We start from the raw sequence: 16470 nt of genomic DNA on the forward strand, positions 1-16470 counted from the left end.
GTATAAACTTGGTAACAATGCTGCGGAAGCTGCACGCGATATAAACCAGGCGTTCGGGGAGAATACTGTTAACGATCGAAAAGTGCAGCGTTGCTTTGAAAATTTTCGGTCCGCTGATTTTTCCCTAGAAAATGAACCGCGCGGAAGACCCGAAACGTCTGTGAAAAATGACGCTCCGAAAGCATCGGTGGAAACGAATGCGACCGGAGTAATTCGCTACTCGTTCCTTCGAACTGGGGAGACAATTACAGCCGGAAAGTACTGCCGGTACATCGATGAGATGCGTGAAAAATTGAAAATTATACGCCCATCGCTTGTTAATCGGCGTGGCCCGATACTTCTCCGCGACGACGCTCGGCCGCACACGTCGTACGAAACGATTGCGAAATGAAATGAATTAAAATATGAAATTTTGCAGCACCCAGCTTTTTCGCCGGATCTTTCGCCAACCGACTTTCATTTTTTCTAAACATTTAGAACAGTTTTTACGGGCTGAACGGTATGAAAATGAAGACAGTTTGAAAAATTCCATATCAGAGTTTATCGATTCCAAAGATCAGAATTTCTTTGAGACAGGCATCTATGCATTGAAATCTCGATGGGAAAAGTGTATCGAAGCGAATGGAGCATATTTTGATCAAATAAACAGCTTTTGGAATAAGATACGCAGTTTTATATATTCGCTTAAAAATCCGACATTTCATACGCACCAATATTTCAAGCGTTTGCAGCTTTATTTAAAGACAAATTCTAGAAGTTCACCTAACTCGTCTCGAAAAGATTGTACAAAGTAAATGTTATTTCGATCAGTAATTAACACGAGAACGCTAATGAACCAGTTTCCACCGGTGTTTGTCTTTGTTATCGAAGCACCGTTACGTTGTTATTTCGAAATATAGTATTTGTCTTCGACTGTTTATCGCTCCGCGGTCGGTAGCGTTGCAAAATAGACTGTAAATCATAAACCGGCGTCGAATACAGCGTAGACACGGATCTAGATAGATGCGTTTTTCGCAGGAGTTTCTTTAATTACGCGCTCGAGATGCGGGAGATCGTGTTTCGAAACGGCACAATTGGAAGGGAATACACACGGTGAACGTTGTTGTCGATTAATATTGCTGCGCCGGTCAAGGCTGGTGTCGGTGAAATCTGTGTCGGTGGTTTTAATGTGACCCATGGAAAGAGCCTACGGGGTCGGAGAAATATTTGCAAGCGACACACTTGGCACGCGCGCACGCCTGTTCGATTGCGATCGCAACGCGGAGCCACGCGGCGAAGTCGCGGCCGATCGATTTCCGATTCGACGTTCGAATTTCGGCGAAGCTCCGAGCGGGATTGCGCGTTAATTATTAAGCGTCTCTTCGATCAACCGTATTCGGGCGACTTCGTTGGCGGCAAGAGGCACCGCTCGGACCGCCGTTTCGGTTTAACCGGCTTCGATCAGCTCGGAAATCGACTGGGCGCTGGAACGCGCGCGGACGTCTTGGAAGGGTTGTTCGGGATGTTTACGGGAACGTGGAAATGGCGGAGCTGATATCCGCCACGCACAGCTAACATTATTCCGTCTCTCTTGTCCCATGTGGAAATGCAACGATACGATTCGATCGTCTTCCTCCGATTAATTTCGCCCTTGTTTTCGCCCCTGGTGGCTGCATCGATTTCTCGTCGTTGCGTTCGGGAGACCTCTCTCTCTGGGTCACCCGTTCACAAATTTCGTTGCCGCGACGACAAAGATACGCGAGATAACGATGTTATAAAAAGGGCACGATTTCGAAACGGAGGAAAGAAATTTGCTGGCGACAAGTTGAAAAACGTTGTAATAAATTCAATCGGATGCACAGAAAATGTTCGAGCGCCATATTTCACATCAGGGGTGGCAAAACTTTCGATCGTTACGAGCGACCTGTTTCTGTTTTTTAAATTATAGGCGGTGGTGTGTTAACCCTTTGCACTCGAATGGTGACTCCGAGGCACCACTAAAATTAAAAAATTGTTACATCACGTTCTAACGATAATTTTTATATTAACAGTGTTAATATAACGTAAGACACAATTTCATATGCATAAAATGCAACTTGGACGTATAAAATGAAACCACTATAAAATAATAAAATTATAATAATATCTACTATAATAATAAAATTACTTTAGATTTACGGTTAAAATAACTTCGAGTACGAAGGGTTAACACGTTGAGCACCGCGTCGATGCACATACGTGCGACACTAATTTCTAACCAATTTTGAACATTCATTTTCATTCCAATATATTCGAAAAAATCGAATTTGATTAGGATATCTCGTTTGCGAAGGAATTCTAATATTATCCACTGTAATAAATTTTAACTTTCTAGTTTCGGTTCAATTAATTAAATAGCTTCGAACTTGCGAGAATTTTAACACGTTCCGTGCCACGTGTACCATCGATGGTACACGCTTGCATGTTTACTTAGTGAACTGAACAAATTGTTTACAAGAAATTTAGAACCGAAGAATCAATTTCCACCGCAAGAATGGGCGTTGATAAGTTTTTGTTACGTTGTTATGTGTACGAGAATTAATAATTGCACGTAATACATCAAGTTTTAGTAAAATATCAAAGTGTGAAGATTCGAGTAAAAAAAGCTCGGCACGGAACGTGTTAATGATTGCTTATCGGCGCCGAACGTCTTAAATTATCACAAGAAAAGCAGTAATATCAAGCCAAAAATAAGTTCAAATTTAAAATAAACATAAATAATATCAATCGGACGGATGACTAGGAGCAGTTACGCGATGCTCGCCACCCCTGTTTTACCTGGATAATTCGCTCTATATATCGTATTAACGCGTTGTCTGTCGCATCGCGATCTCCGAAGATCCGATAGCATCGAAATTCCCCTTTAACCCTTCCCGCGCCCTTCAATCCCTATCCCAGTACGCCACAGTGAAAATTGAATTCCGATACAACCTACGCGGCAGATTCAACATATTGAATCACGGAGTTCGAAGTATCAAGTTGCAATTAGATCGAATAAATCAGCGCAGCCTCATGGGACGGGAAAACGACGCAGCTCCGCCTTTCATCCGACGATCCGTCGTACGACCGACGCTCCGCGTCTACGCCGGATGCTCTCACGAATGGACGCAACAGTCGCGAACGTACGAAAATTCGTCAAACCTAGCTTATCAGTAATAATAACAATATCTTAACAATAATCTCCGAGCCGCGAGCGCGAGAACTTCGGCAGCGTCGAACTGCGATCGTCGATTCGTCGCCGTTTGATTGCGCGTCGACGACGCGTTCGACCGTGTTTGCTCGCTCTCTCTCGCTCTCTTTCTCGTTTTTGACCATGTTTGCCGACGTTTGCGATCGTTGGATCGGTGTTCGCCGAACGTGCGAGCGCCGCGTCGCCGGCCAGCGTCCGGCGGTCGAACGCGCGACAGAGGTCGCAGCGCGCAAACATTTCTCCAACCCTCGTCGCGAATTGGGGAGGGGGGTGGAAACCGTGGAACGGTTTCCGAACCGACGGTGGTAGTAGGCGGGTGCAACAGGAAGGAAGGAAGGAAGAAAGGGAAGGGAAGGGGGTGGTCGTGCGGGAGAAAGCGGTCCGTGCACGTAGCGGAAGCGGGATGTGGAGGAGAGGGGGTGGGTAGGTGGGGAGGGGGTTTATTAGACGATTAAGCCGCGACATTAATCCAGCCGTGAGAGACGTGATGTCTAACTTGGTTGATGGTTTGTGCCCTGGCCCCGCCCCAACCCCGGCGTTGCCCCCCTGGTGTGTTGCCCTGCCGTTGCCCTGCCGTTGCCCTGCCCGGAACGACGGACCCTGACTCGATCGGCAAATGGACCACCCTACCAACAATCGACAACAACCACCAACCAACCACCAATGAACCAACCACCAACCACCACGGCCCGACAGTACAAAGCCTCAATCATTGTACCCGATTGCCCCGGACCCGAACGGTAATGACCAACACCACTACTTAATGTCTTATTTTTCTTTGTCTCTAATTACAAGAATACCTAAAGCGCCGATATAATACGGATCGCTGTGCCGTCTTTCTTTTTTTTTTAACCGAACGACAGCGTCCTTTTTTTCTCTCTTCTCTCTCGCTCTCTTTTCTTCACTCTCTCTCTCTCTCTCTCTCTCTCTCTCTCTCTCTCTCTCTCTCTTCTCTTCACTTAATCTGCCTATCTCGCCATCATTTTTTCTGTATTCTTTACTATACTCTGTTTCATTTTCTCTAGTTCTATTTTTCTCTCGATTTCTCTCTATCTTCCTCCCTCTGTTTTCTCTCTATTTCTCTCTATCTTTCTCTCTCTGTTTTCTCGCTATTTCTCTCTATCTTTCTCTCTCTATTTCTCTCTCTGTTTTCTCGCTATTTCTCTCTATCTTTCTCTCTCTATTTCTCTCTATCTTTTTCTCTCTATTTCTCTCTATCTTTCTCTCTCTGTTTTCTCTCTATTTCTCTCTATCTTTCTCTCTCTGTTTTCTCTATTTCTCTCTATCTTTCTCTCTATCTTTCTCTCTATCTCTCTCTCTTTCTTTCTTTCTTTCTCTCTCTATTTGTCTATCTATCTATCTATCTATCCATCTATCTATCTCTCTGTTTTCTCTATCTCTGTTTTCTCCGTCTATTTCTCTATTCTCTGTTTCACGTCCACTTTTTGTACCTGTCTCTGCCTGTCTCTGCCTTGCCTCAAACGCCTGTGTCTGTTCGTACGTCTCTTACAAGCCTCTCTCAACCCTGTACATGTCCTCGACCGCCGCCGCCACCGCCGACGTTCTTGTGCCATGATTCATCGCGAGAGCCGACCATGTACGCGAGCTTTTCACCGAAGAACACGCGCGAGCGCGCGCGATATCCCCGACGCTTGTTGTTCGTGACTACACCTGCCGCCAAGCGGTTGCATGTCCTCTCGCTCTCTATGGCTACCCGGTCTATTCCCCTTTTGATCGGAGATCACTCTTTTCCCCGTTTCGTTTTTTCTATCTTTCTCTCTCCGTCTACCCTTCACCCGGATAGCTACTGCTATCTCTCTCTCTCTCTCTTTTTCTCTCTCTTTCTCTCTGTCCTAGTGGCATATACACTCTGTGCGACAAATTGACGACACATCCGTGAATTTTCAGTGTTCCAGCGGGTTATAATGCCGGCCAAAAGTTCGAGATCGTATCGCGAATCAGTTTCTTCGTTTCTCTTCTGTAAATTGACGCGTTTCCGGTTGCGTAAAAATCGATCGCGGGGGACTTGTGTTCGTAACTTTTGGCCGAGTCTGCGCAATGCGAAATAATTTCAGTTTGATTGGAATTAAGTTGCTGACGAAATGGAACGCAGTATCGTGACGAGCGCGAGAGCATTGTACAGTAATGACTCCCTAATTGACGCTCGGATTGTCCACGAAAATGGACATTTTGGGAAGAGGAGATACGATTATTCGAGTCTTGTAGCTCGTTCTTATAATTGTTGGCAATCGGTAACTGTAAAAACGAGACCCAAGGCTCGAATAATCGTGTCTCCTCGTCCCAAATTGTCCACTTTTGTTTCTAAGCTGAGCGTCGATTAGGGAGACGTTACCGTATTTTGGGACAATCGCGAAGTCTTGTTGTTCTCGGAATTTCCTCGTCATTCTCCGAATGTACGCTCGCTGTAACATTTCCCAAAAGAATTCTAGCACTGTCAAATTTGCTTATTTTTCGTGGAATTTTCGAAACAACGCGAATGCTGTACGAGCAGATGCAGGCTTGATTTCACATCCATAGAATAAAGAGAATCGGGTCGACGTTTTCTTTCACGTCGGTCGACCAAATTAACGCGCACCAAAGCAGAAACACGAATTTTCAAGCGACGTTCTTGCGCACCTGTGTTCTATGCATTTGTAGTTTTCAGTTTTTTAAATAGTTTTCATAGATATATTTTGTTACATTTGCTTACAGATGTATAATATATTTTGTATTAATTGTACACAAGGGAATTAAAACCGCGAATTAATTAATTCAATTAAATTACAATAAATATTCTGCATAAATTAAATAAAAAAAAGTTACATTCTAATCTTCTAAATTACATTCTAATATTCTGCAACGCGTCTAAATCTTTTTCTCTCTACCTCGTCTCCAAGTTACTATGTAACAACCATGCTACTATGTTTGTTACCGTAAATATAGTGCCTGTCCAATCTTGTTCCATGTACGAAGGGAATCTCAGCGTACGAACGAAACAAGATTGCAAATTTCTGCGCAGAGCTGAATTTTTCGGGGAACACCAAAAAAAAAACACAGGGGTGTGCTATTATTTTGTCGCCGAGTGTACACCGTACCCCCGAAGCTTTTACCATGGCTACAAATTGAATAGAAGGTCCGCTCTTCTGATTCTCTCTCTCTCTCTCTCTCTCTCTCTCTCTCTCTCTCTCTCACTCACTCTTTCGCCGTGCTCCTCGGAATTCCCACGATGGGATTGCGCGCAGATTGAGAGCAGCGAATGGTTCCGAGCTGGAACAGGAACGTCGAGGTCCCCCGGGGGTCTGGGAGAATGATTATGACGGATGGAGCTGTGCCGGAGATTGCTCCCGTCCGAATTTAAACCGAAGCTCCGAGCCAGACGACCTTCGCAGGTGTGCGACTATCTGCGAGAAGAGGGAAAGTCCCGCGGAATGATTTCGCGCCGCACGCGCGCACGACTTTCGAGCAATTAGGTGTCGATCCGTCGTCGTAACCCTTCCTGTTTCGTTGAAGCGTCGAAAAGGCGTCGATGTGGCCGATCCATCGGTTCTTCCTGAAGTATACAGTAAATTCTCCCTAATCGACGCTCGGATTCTACAAGAAAGATGGACAATTCGGGAAGAGAAGATGCGATTATGCGAGCCGTGCGGTTCGTTTTTATAGTTACGAACTGTCAACAACTAATAATCGTATCTCCTCTTCCCAGATTGTCCATTTTTGTGCAGAATCTGTGCGTCAGTTAGGGAGACATTACTGTATACTATAAATTCTCTCTAATCGACGTTCGGATTCTACAGGAAAATGGACAATTCGGGAAGAGGAGATGCGATTATCCGAGCCTTGCGGTTCGTTTTTATAGTTGCGAACTGTCAATAACTAATAATCGTATCTCCTCTTCCCAGATTGTCCATTTTTGTGCAGAATCTGTGCGTCAGTTAGGGAGACATTACTGTATACAATAAGTTCTCCCTAATCGACGCTCGGATTCTAAAGAAAAATGGACAATTCGGGAAGAGGAGATGCGATTATCCGAGCCTTGCGGTTCGTTTTTATAGTTGCGAACTGTCAATAACTAATAATCGTATCTCCTCTTCCCAAATTGTCCATTTTTGTGCAGAATCTGTGCTTCAGTTAGGGAGACATTACTGTATACTATAAATTCTCTCTAATCGACGCTCGGATTCTACAGAAAAATGGACAATTCGGGAAGAGGAGATGCGATTATCCGAGCCATGCGGTTCGTTTTTATAGTTGCGAACTGTCAATAACTAATAATCGTATCTCCTCTTCCCAGATTGTCCATTTTTGTGCACAATCTGAGCGTCAGTTAGGGAGGATATTACTGTATACAATAAGTTCTCCCTAATCGACGCTCGGATTCTACAGAAAGATGGACAATTCGGGAAGAGAAGATGCGATTATGCGAGCCTTGCGGTTCGTTTTTATAGTTGCGAACTGTCAATAACTAATAATCGTATCTCCTCTTCCCAGATTGTCCATTTTTGTGCAGAATCTGTGCGTCAGTTAGGGAGACATTACTGTATACTATAAATTCTCTCTAATCGACGCTCGGATTCTACAAGAAAAATGGACAATTCGGGAAGAGGAGATGCGATTATCCGAGCCATGCGGTTCGTTTTTCTAGTTACGAACTGTCAACAACTAATAATCGTATCTCCTCTTCCCAGATTGTCCATTTTTGTGCAGAATCTGTGCGTCAGTTAGGGAGACATTACTGTATACTATAAATTCTCTCTAATCGACGCTCGGATTCTACAGAAAAATGGACAATTCGGGAAGAGATGCGATTATTCGAACTTCGCGTCTCGTTTTTATAATTGTCGACAATCGGTATTTATAATAATGAGCCGATATTAATAATAATCGTATTTACTCTTCCAAAATTTTTGTTTACAAGCCGAAGGAAAATTAGGGAGAATTTATTGTACACAGTTGGACGGCGAGTTGGATTGTGCGCCGTTCTCCAAGCATTAAGGGAGCACACCACCCTGAAGCGTTAAGAAATAAGTAAAGTTTAGTGATCTTTATTATAGGTTATTACTAAACTGAAGATTTAGTCTTTCTGAGAGAATATAAATATACGTTTCAGCTTCGTATTTCAATTTTCTTTTCTCACTAAAAATCGTACAAAACTTAGTTGTTTTCGAAAGCCCTTCTCGCGGAACTCTGATTTGCTGGCCGTCAATTCTGGCAAATGCTGGGACCTCTGATACAAACAAATTTTCGCGATTAATGACCTAGAATCTATCGTTCGAAACGTAGCGTTCGGGTTTTCGAAAATTGTAATAATCCAAGAAATTTTTGCAATTTAAAGAAAAACTGCTACTTCTATCCCAATAAAAAATCAACTTTAAATGCATATGAGAAAAATCAAATAATAGACATATAAAAATAAATCATACACTATGTAGTGTAGTATACTCTATGCAGTACTCTATGTAGAATTTTGTGACGGTCAGGATGAAAAATGTAATTTCGCGAAAAATATAAGAGAAGTCCCAAGAGAATTTATCTCTGATAAAGTACGATTTTTTTTTCAACCATTTTCGACCAAATGTACGAATTTCGAAGAATTTCGACTCGACGTAACGTTCGACACGCTCGAAACTTTGTGATAATAAAGTAAAAAGTCAATTTTTTTGGATCGTAGGGGTGGTGTGTCTCCCCTTAACCGGGGAAAGCCATTTCGCTTGGAAACTTTTCTTCCTTCGGCATCCCCTTGCTTCTTTTCTAATTGTACGTCGAACTAACGCCTCTCTCCTCGACACTTTGAGGACTTCCCGCGCAACGATCGAAGCAAGAAAGTCGAGCACGGTTCTCGTTATTTCTTGCGTTCCGGCTCCGGAAGCTTCTCGGCTGCTTCTTGCGTCGAGGGCCAGTTGAAGAAGCTCGGCTGGTTCTCCGCGGTGCCAGTCGAGACATTGGAGGTGTCCGACGTGTCCCAACTAGACACGTTATTCTGTTTTCATAGCATACGTGCACGTGCTGCGGTGCTCGCAACCAAAATATGATACAGCACCTAAGAAGCACGTTGTTTGCTCCGTCCGTTTGCCTCCGCAAATTAAGGAGAGGTTCCGGTGTTGGAGAGGCGAAAAAGAAGATGAGTTTTGGGACTATTTTATTACGAAAAATAACCAGGATGATAGTCTAAGGGGGTTTCGAAATTATATTATATATCTTTTTAATGTACAAAAAATTATATAATTCTTTAGTTTATTCAACTATTTGGAATGAACGAGTCTCATTCAATAGGGGTTGTCGAAGAATCCTCTTTGAACGGTGGCGGACGTTTATCGTCTGTAAATTCGAAACAAGAAAACGAAATGTATTTTTAAACTATACGATATTTTTCCGGCATTTTAAAGTTAAACATCGCTCTTTTATCAATTTGCCCCGACTCCACGTTAATTAATGAATTAATTTGGTAAATTTTGGGACATCGAAGGTTCACAGCCTTCCTTGAAAAATACATTTCTTAATTAAACAAAAAATTCACTTGAATCGATCGATCAGTTTTCGAGATGTTCGTCCCATCAGTTCGAAAGATGGTGTTTCTAGAAGAACGCGTGTTAAGTTTTACTTGATGAAAAGAACACATTTTTACTATTTCAATTTTGTCATAAATGCATAAAATTCGCAGTCTACTTATTTGTTTTTCTCTACTAGCAATCTGTAACTTTGGTAATTTTCGGAATTTCGAAATTTTCTTTTCACTACATATTCTTGCAGCATCATAGAAAGCGAAAAACGAAAAGAAAGAAGGAACAGATTTGTTTAAAAGTTCTAGACCGGAATCTGCCCTTAAGCTTGCAAACTATTTAGGGAGTTATAATATCATTTGACTTGTGTAAGAGTTTAATTCGATACACGATTGTTGTCCCATCTTAAATGACACGGTATCATACGTCCCGGACATGTTCATCCGATACACCTCTATTTACCTCTGGTTTCTTTCTCTATCTCTCGAGCAAACTTCCCCCTCCTCCCTCTCTCTATCTGTCTATCTATCTATCTATCTATTTATCTATCTATCTATCTATTTATCTATCTATCTATCTATTTATCTATCTATCTATCTATCTATCTATCTATCTATCTATCTATTTATCTATCTGTTTATCTATCTGTTTATCTATCTGTCTATCTATCTATCAATCTATGTATTTATCTATATTTCTATTTGTCTGTCTATCTATCTAATCTATCTATCTAACTTTCTATCTGTCTGTCTATATATATATATATATATCTAATCTATCTATCTAACTTTCTATCTGTCTGTCTATATCTATCTATCTTTCTATCTGTCTGTCTATCTATCTATCTTTTTATCTATCTAATCTATCTATCTATCTATCTATCTATCTATCTATCTATCTATCTAATTTATCTATCTATCTATCTATCTGTCGGTCTATATATATCTATCTATCTGTCGGTCTATATATATCTATCTATCTGTCGGTCTATCTATCTATCTGTCTGTCGGTCTATCTATCTGTCTGTCAGTCTATCTATCTGTCTGTGTGTCAGTCTATCTTTCTGTCAGACTATCTATCTGACTATCTATCTATTTCTCTCTCTCTCTCTCTCTCTCTCTCTCATTTATCTCTCTCTTTCTCTCCCTCTATTTATCTCTCTCTTTCTCTCCCTCTATTTATCTCTCTCTCTCTCTCTCTCTCTCTCTCTCTCTCTCATCTATTTATCTATCCATCAATCAATCAATCTACTTATCTCTCTATCTATCTATCATCTATTTATCTGTCTGTCTGTCTATCTGTCTCTCTGTCTGGCTGTCTCTCTGTCTGTCCGTCCGTCTATTCGTCTGTCTGTCTATCTGTCTGTCTGTCCGTCCGTCCGTCTGTCTGTCTGTTTGTCTGCCTCTGTTTTTCGTTTCTCCTTGGATTGTCTCGCGCGCGGCCGACATTCCCGAACACCACACACAATCGCCGATGAACCACACTCACTTGTTCTATGTCGGGGATATGTACACCGTTGTGTCTCTTTATCTCTCTTTGTCTGGCTATCTCTCTCTATCTATCTATCTATCTATCTATCTATCTCTCTAATTTTGTTGTGGCTAACACGGATGCTAATCCGTGGAACGAGGCGGCAGCCGATTCCACGCTTAACGTCTCGAATATTATCACGCTTACTTTCTAGGTACGGCCCTGTCACCACTGACCATCTTGGCAGAGAGCTGCCGATGTGATTAACGAATAGTCCGTAGTCCGCAAAGTCGAAAGTCATTACCGCCCCCGATTCGCGATGCTCGCGTGTTACCGCGCCTCTCGGACATTTCGTTGCCGCGCCCCGCGGATTTCTTTAATTTGGAAACATTCGAATCGAATTGCAGCGTGACACGTTAGCTCGGCATTGATTTTCTGCAACGATCGAAATTCTGTCTCCGCCGTGGGTTTTCACTTTCAACCCTTTGCACTCGGAGGGTTAAATTTTATATAATATAAATATGATATATTATATATAAATATAAATGTTATAAATATATATAATATATTATATATATAAAAATATAAATGTTATAAATATATATAATATATTATATATATAAAAATATAAATGTTATAAATATATATAATATATTATATATATAAAAATATAAATGTTATAAATATATATAATATATTATATATATATATATAAATGTTATAAATATATATAATATAAAATTTATATTTGAACTGTAAATATAAAATTATTTTTCTAACTTATAGCGTTTTTATTTTTACGTCAAAATGCATTTTATGCATATTTTATGCATGAAATTAACTCTTGGGAGTCACACAACAATTACATTCTTAACGATTTTTTGAATCTAAACTTCGTCGATACAAAAATTATCTTAAAACGTGATGTAACAAATTTTAGTGGTTAGTCACCACTCGAGTGCAAAGGGTTAATATGCTTCACATTTGAAAATGTCGAGTCGTATTTCTTTTCAATAACATTAGATCGACCCTCTGTTCGATATCAGATTTTATTTTTCATGTCTTCATCGCGTATTTCTCTCGTTATTTTAATGCAAACTGATTCGCGAGCAAGATATTTTTTATTTACTCAAAATATTACATAGTTTATTTACCAGAAATATTTAATACGCGTGGCCGCAATTCCAAATGTTCGCATAATCTTGTTTCGGAGGCAGTTTCTGCATCTTCTTCAAATATCCTTAAAATCGGAATCCATGCAAACAATATTAAATACTCGAAGCGTCTTCGTACTTTGTTCGTGGACGGCGGATTCTTGTGCAAAATACGAATTGTCCGCGTCAATTGCAAGCGGCAGAAACTAAACGACAAATTTCTCCTCTCCGTAATCGTTTTAATAGATTAAAAATGACGCATCGATATTCTGGAATTCTTTTCATATTTGCCACGATTGCATCAAATCCGCGGTCTACTTACTCGTTTTCTTTTGTACTAGCTTTCAAAACAAGATTCATCGCAAAGCTCGATTCGGTTCAAACGAGAAAACACGAAGAAAATCTGCAAAGATTCGCAGAAATCCTTTTCGCGAAAATTCTTCGCGTCGCCTCGTCAATGCCGCCCCTCATCTCCGTCGTTAATTTGCCACCGTAGCGATTCACCGAGGAGAGAGAATTTCATTTGGTGCTCTCGGAGCTTGTCGATCGTTCAGCGGTGATCGAGTTATCTCGATCGATCGGCGCCGGCCGGCAACGAAAGGGTTCTTCTCGCGTCGACGGAACGCGGCGGGCCGCGGTGTCGAGGCTGCTCCCCAACCCTTTCGGAAGGGTCGCGAGGCCAGGTTTTCGTCGGGATTTTCGCGAGAATGCCGGGAGAAGCACACTTTGTCGCGGGTTTTAGACGCCGTTAACTCGGATCTCGAAACAATTAAGAATGTCCCCGGAGCGACGCGGCTCTCTTTCTCTCTATCTGTCTATCTATCTATCTCTCTCTCTTTCTCTCTCTCTCTGTCGCAGGGGGGAAAACACACTCGGACACTAACAAGAAATTTATCTTCGTTTCGGGACGTCACGTGCCGGGGCAATAAATTTTTTTATCACCGACTATAAAAGTCCCCCGGTCTGGCCTTAATGCGATTTCTATTCGCGAGCGGACGGACGTATCCGGGAACTTAACGGGAGAAGTTTCCCGCGGGAAGTTTCCCATATCGCGGCGCCGTCGCGTCGAAATTTACGGTGATTCCCGGGTAATTCGATCGTTTAATCGCCGACGGAATATTACGCCACGAATTTTCGCCGGACTCGGACTTTCGCGTGTCGCCCGCTTCGATCCGAACGAGTCCCCTCATCGTCCGCAAATGCCAACCCGCGCGAATCGAGACCCGAAAATCAGGGCTTGAAAATGTTACAAAACTAATAAACGATTTCCAAAGCGTAATAAAGAATTTCTGGCGGGAACTGTTACGGTGGACTTTTATTCTGAATAACTGTTACGAACAATTTAAGAACATTCGAACCGTATCAGTTTTAATTTAAGGGTTCTTGTGTTAGCTTCCGTGTAGGTTCTATAGCTTATGTTGTTTTTTTAAGTTCTTTATGGGTTCTGAGACGGTTTCAAGTTTATAATTAAATATTTGTCGATGCCGTTTTCGAGATATTTGCGAACTAAACGAGAGTTTATTTTTTGTAACGCGGTCAATTATCGCGTTGAAACAAGCATTCCTTTGTGCATTTGAGTTATTAATTAATTAATTTAACGGAAACAACGGGTCTGATCTTTTACCGCGAATGTAGTTTTCGTACTTTGTTTTATTTCATAATTTATGTATGAAAGAAATTATGCGTTTTGTTAAACGTTCTCTTGTACCTTCTGCATACTTAGTCGCGATGGACAAATGTGGCTTTTTTAACGTACTGTCGAGATCAATATTCCGAATAACTTTTTCTTATGCATATAACTTTGACTTAGTATGAATTTGCGAATATTTCGAAATAATTATCGACATGCGACGCGATCGTCGAGAACTACAAATATTTACCTTATATAGATTCGAAACCGTTTCAGAACGTACAAAATAATGGTTATAGAATCGCAGGGTATCCGAAAATTATAGTACTTCTCTGGGAAATAGGGGGTTCCTGAGCTCATTCGAAGTAACTTTTTCCTCAACGAAAATGCAATCCGCGGCTTTGTTTGCGAGTTATTAACGAAAAACGGTGACCAATGAGCGGCGAGCTGGCCTAGCGCGAGGCGGCCGAGCCAATCAGCGGAACTGAGCTGCGTGCGCTAGTTGGCTGAGCCGCCTCGCGCCAGCCGAGCGCTCGCCTCTCATTGGTCACTGCTTCTTCGTTAATAACTCGTAAACGATGCCTCGGAGAAAATTTTTGTAAAGGAAAAAGTTGCTTCAAATGACCTCAGGAACCCCTCGTTTCCCGGAAATACCATAATTTTGGTATAACCTGTCTACGTGAGCTAATGCAAGAATCTTAACTTAAACTTGTATAGTCCGACTTTTAGGTTCTTCGTAACAGCTGTTCGGAACAAAAGTTCTCCATAATAGTTTCGCATACCTAAGCCGATATTATAACAGTTTTCGAGCCCTGTCGAAAACGAAGAAGTCTCTCCTCTTCGCCCCAGCACGCGAGAACAAACGAAACAGGGTTTCGTCGAGAGAAACGTTAAATCAGCGATCCGAACTTCCTCAGCAAACGGATCGACGCGCCACAATGTCGATCCGCTCGATCCGTCACCGACCTTCTCCGCTGATTCTTTTCCTTTCTCTTCTCCGTTTCATTCGTTACACGCCTCGTTTTATTACCTCTATATATGTTTTTTCTTCCAACAACAACTCCGCGCGAAACGCACACAACGATCGGTCAGCTTCGTTCTCGAGGCGATGACTTTCGACCCGTCCGTTTCGGCGTGCACCACGAATCTTCTCCGTTTCGTTTCAGCTTGTTTCTGTGTGTGTGTCTGTCACTCCTAAAATTTTGGGGAAATTAGGGAGGACTAGTTGGTGATGGCCGCTTTCACGGTTTAGAAGCCGCCGACTAACAAAACCGTTCCCTCGCGGGCCGCCGCGTCATCGGGCCGGGCCCGCGTCCGATGATCGCGTGACGAGATTACACGTGCCAGGGAGAACCCGTGATTAACCCTGCAACTGTTCAAGGGAGGTTCGCAGAACCTGCGGTCCTTCGATGCCCAGCTACTTCGCGCCTGCGAATTCGATTCTGAAAATATTATTTATAATATTCGTATCGGAACCGATACCCCGCGAGATGATCGCCGATTTAGAAATCTCGGACTCGATTTATTTTCGTTCATTTATTATTTTCGTTCGCAAAATCTCGTTATCGCGAACTTCGCTGTGTAACTTACATTTCATCTTGATATCATAATTTATATTGACGGTATTATCAACAACGATATTAACGGTACGAATAATAACGCGAGCCCGTTCGAAGATTATCGAACGTAATGCACGCGGACGGTGTCCGGAAATCGTTCCCGCCGAAATATAAATAAATGATATTTGATAAGATAATGGAAATGTTTCGCCTCGGTGTACAATTCGGTTTGTTATTATACGAGTAGCTCTCGAATTAAACGCAAATGGAACTTGTCGCTCGATCAACGAACTAGCATTGTTTCTATGAAATTTCTATAAAATAAAGAAAGAGATATACATTTAAAGGAATAAAAAGATATATAAAAATACATTCTTGGACTAACAGCAAACAAGTCGGAGGAACGATTATTAAATGGTAAATAATGTCTTCAGAATCGTCGGAAGTATCTGTGTTTCGGGGCTCCCAGGTTCGACGAACGTCGTCCATAGAACCTCGATGGTTGACCCTCAATTGGTAGGGGTGAGTCACAAAGGTGTCCCGCGATTGGCCAGGATCCGTCGACGTTCGCGGAACGCGTCGGTCTTAACCAACCGCGCGACTGTCTTTCTGTTAACCCCGGATTAACCATGCGACGACCAATGGAACAACGGATTAACCAACAATGTGAGAACAATAAATTCGACGTATTGTTCTCGGCAGGTTTCATTAGCTTTCTGTGTGCCTGGTTCGGACACGAGAGAACGCCGCGTTCTACTACGTTCAGCGCAAACAAGGTTTCGGGAAGACAGTGGGAACGTACGCCATTGATTGTCTCTTTCCTTCGGGGGCTATTGTTTAACCGTCCCACCCCGGCGACCACACCCTGTCAATTGAGGGTTAACGTTAACAATAAATAACCAAGCTGTATAATCGACGAGCCGGCCGAGCTCGTCGCGAGGCTCTGGAACCG

General features: G+C 42.3%; 1 protein-coding gene across 4 annotated transcripts in view; it reads left to right on the forward strand.

Annotated features, from left to right (window-relative positions):
* HnRNP-K (Heterogeneous nuclear ribonucleoprotein K) overlaps positions 1 to 16470 on the forward strand; it is a 301352-nt gene that overhangs the window by 195312 nt on the left and 89570 nt on the right. For all 4 annotated transcript variants that reach the window (XM_033465311.2, XM_076524287.1, XM_033465312.2 and 1 more), the window contains one exon: positions 3905 to 3948. In XM_033465311.2, coding sequence (XP_033321202.1) covers positions 3905 to 3948 — 44 coding nt within the window. The remainder of the gene's footprint in view (positions 1 to 3904; positions 3949 to 16470) is intronic.

Source organism: Megalopta genalis, chromosome 8 (genome assembly GCF_051020955.1).
Source record: "Megalopta genalis isolate 19385.01 chromosome 8, iyMegGena1_principal, whole genome shotgun sequence".
Classification (NCBI taxonomy): domain Eukaryota; kingdom Metazoa; phylum Arthropoda; class Insecta; order Hymenoptera; family Halictidae; genus Megalopta; species Megalopta genalis.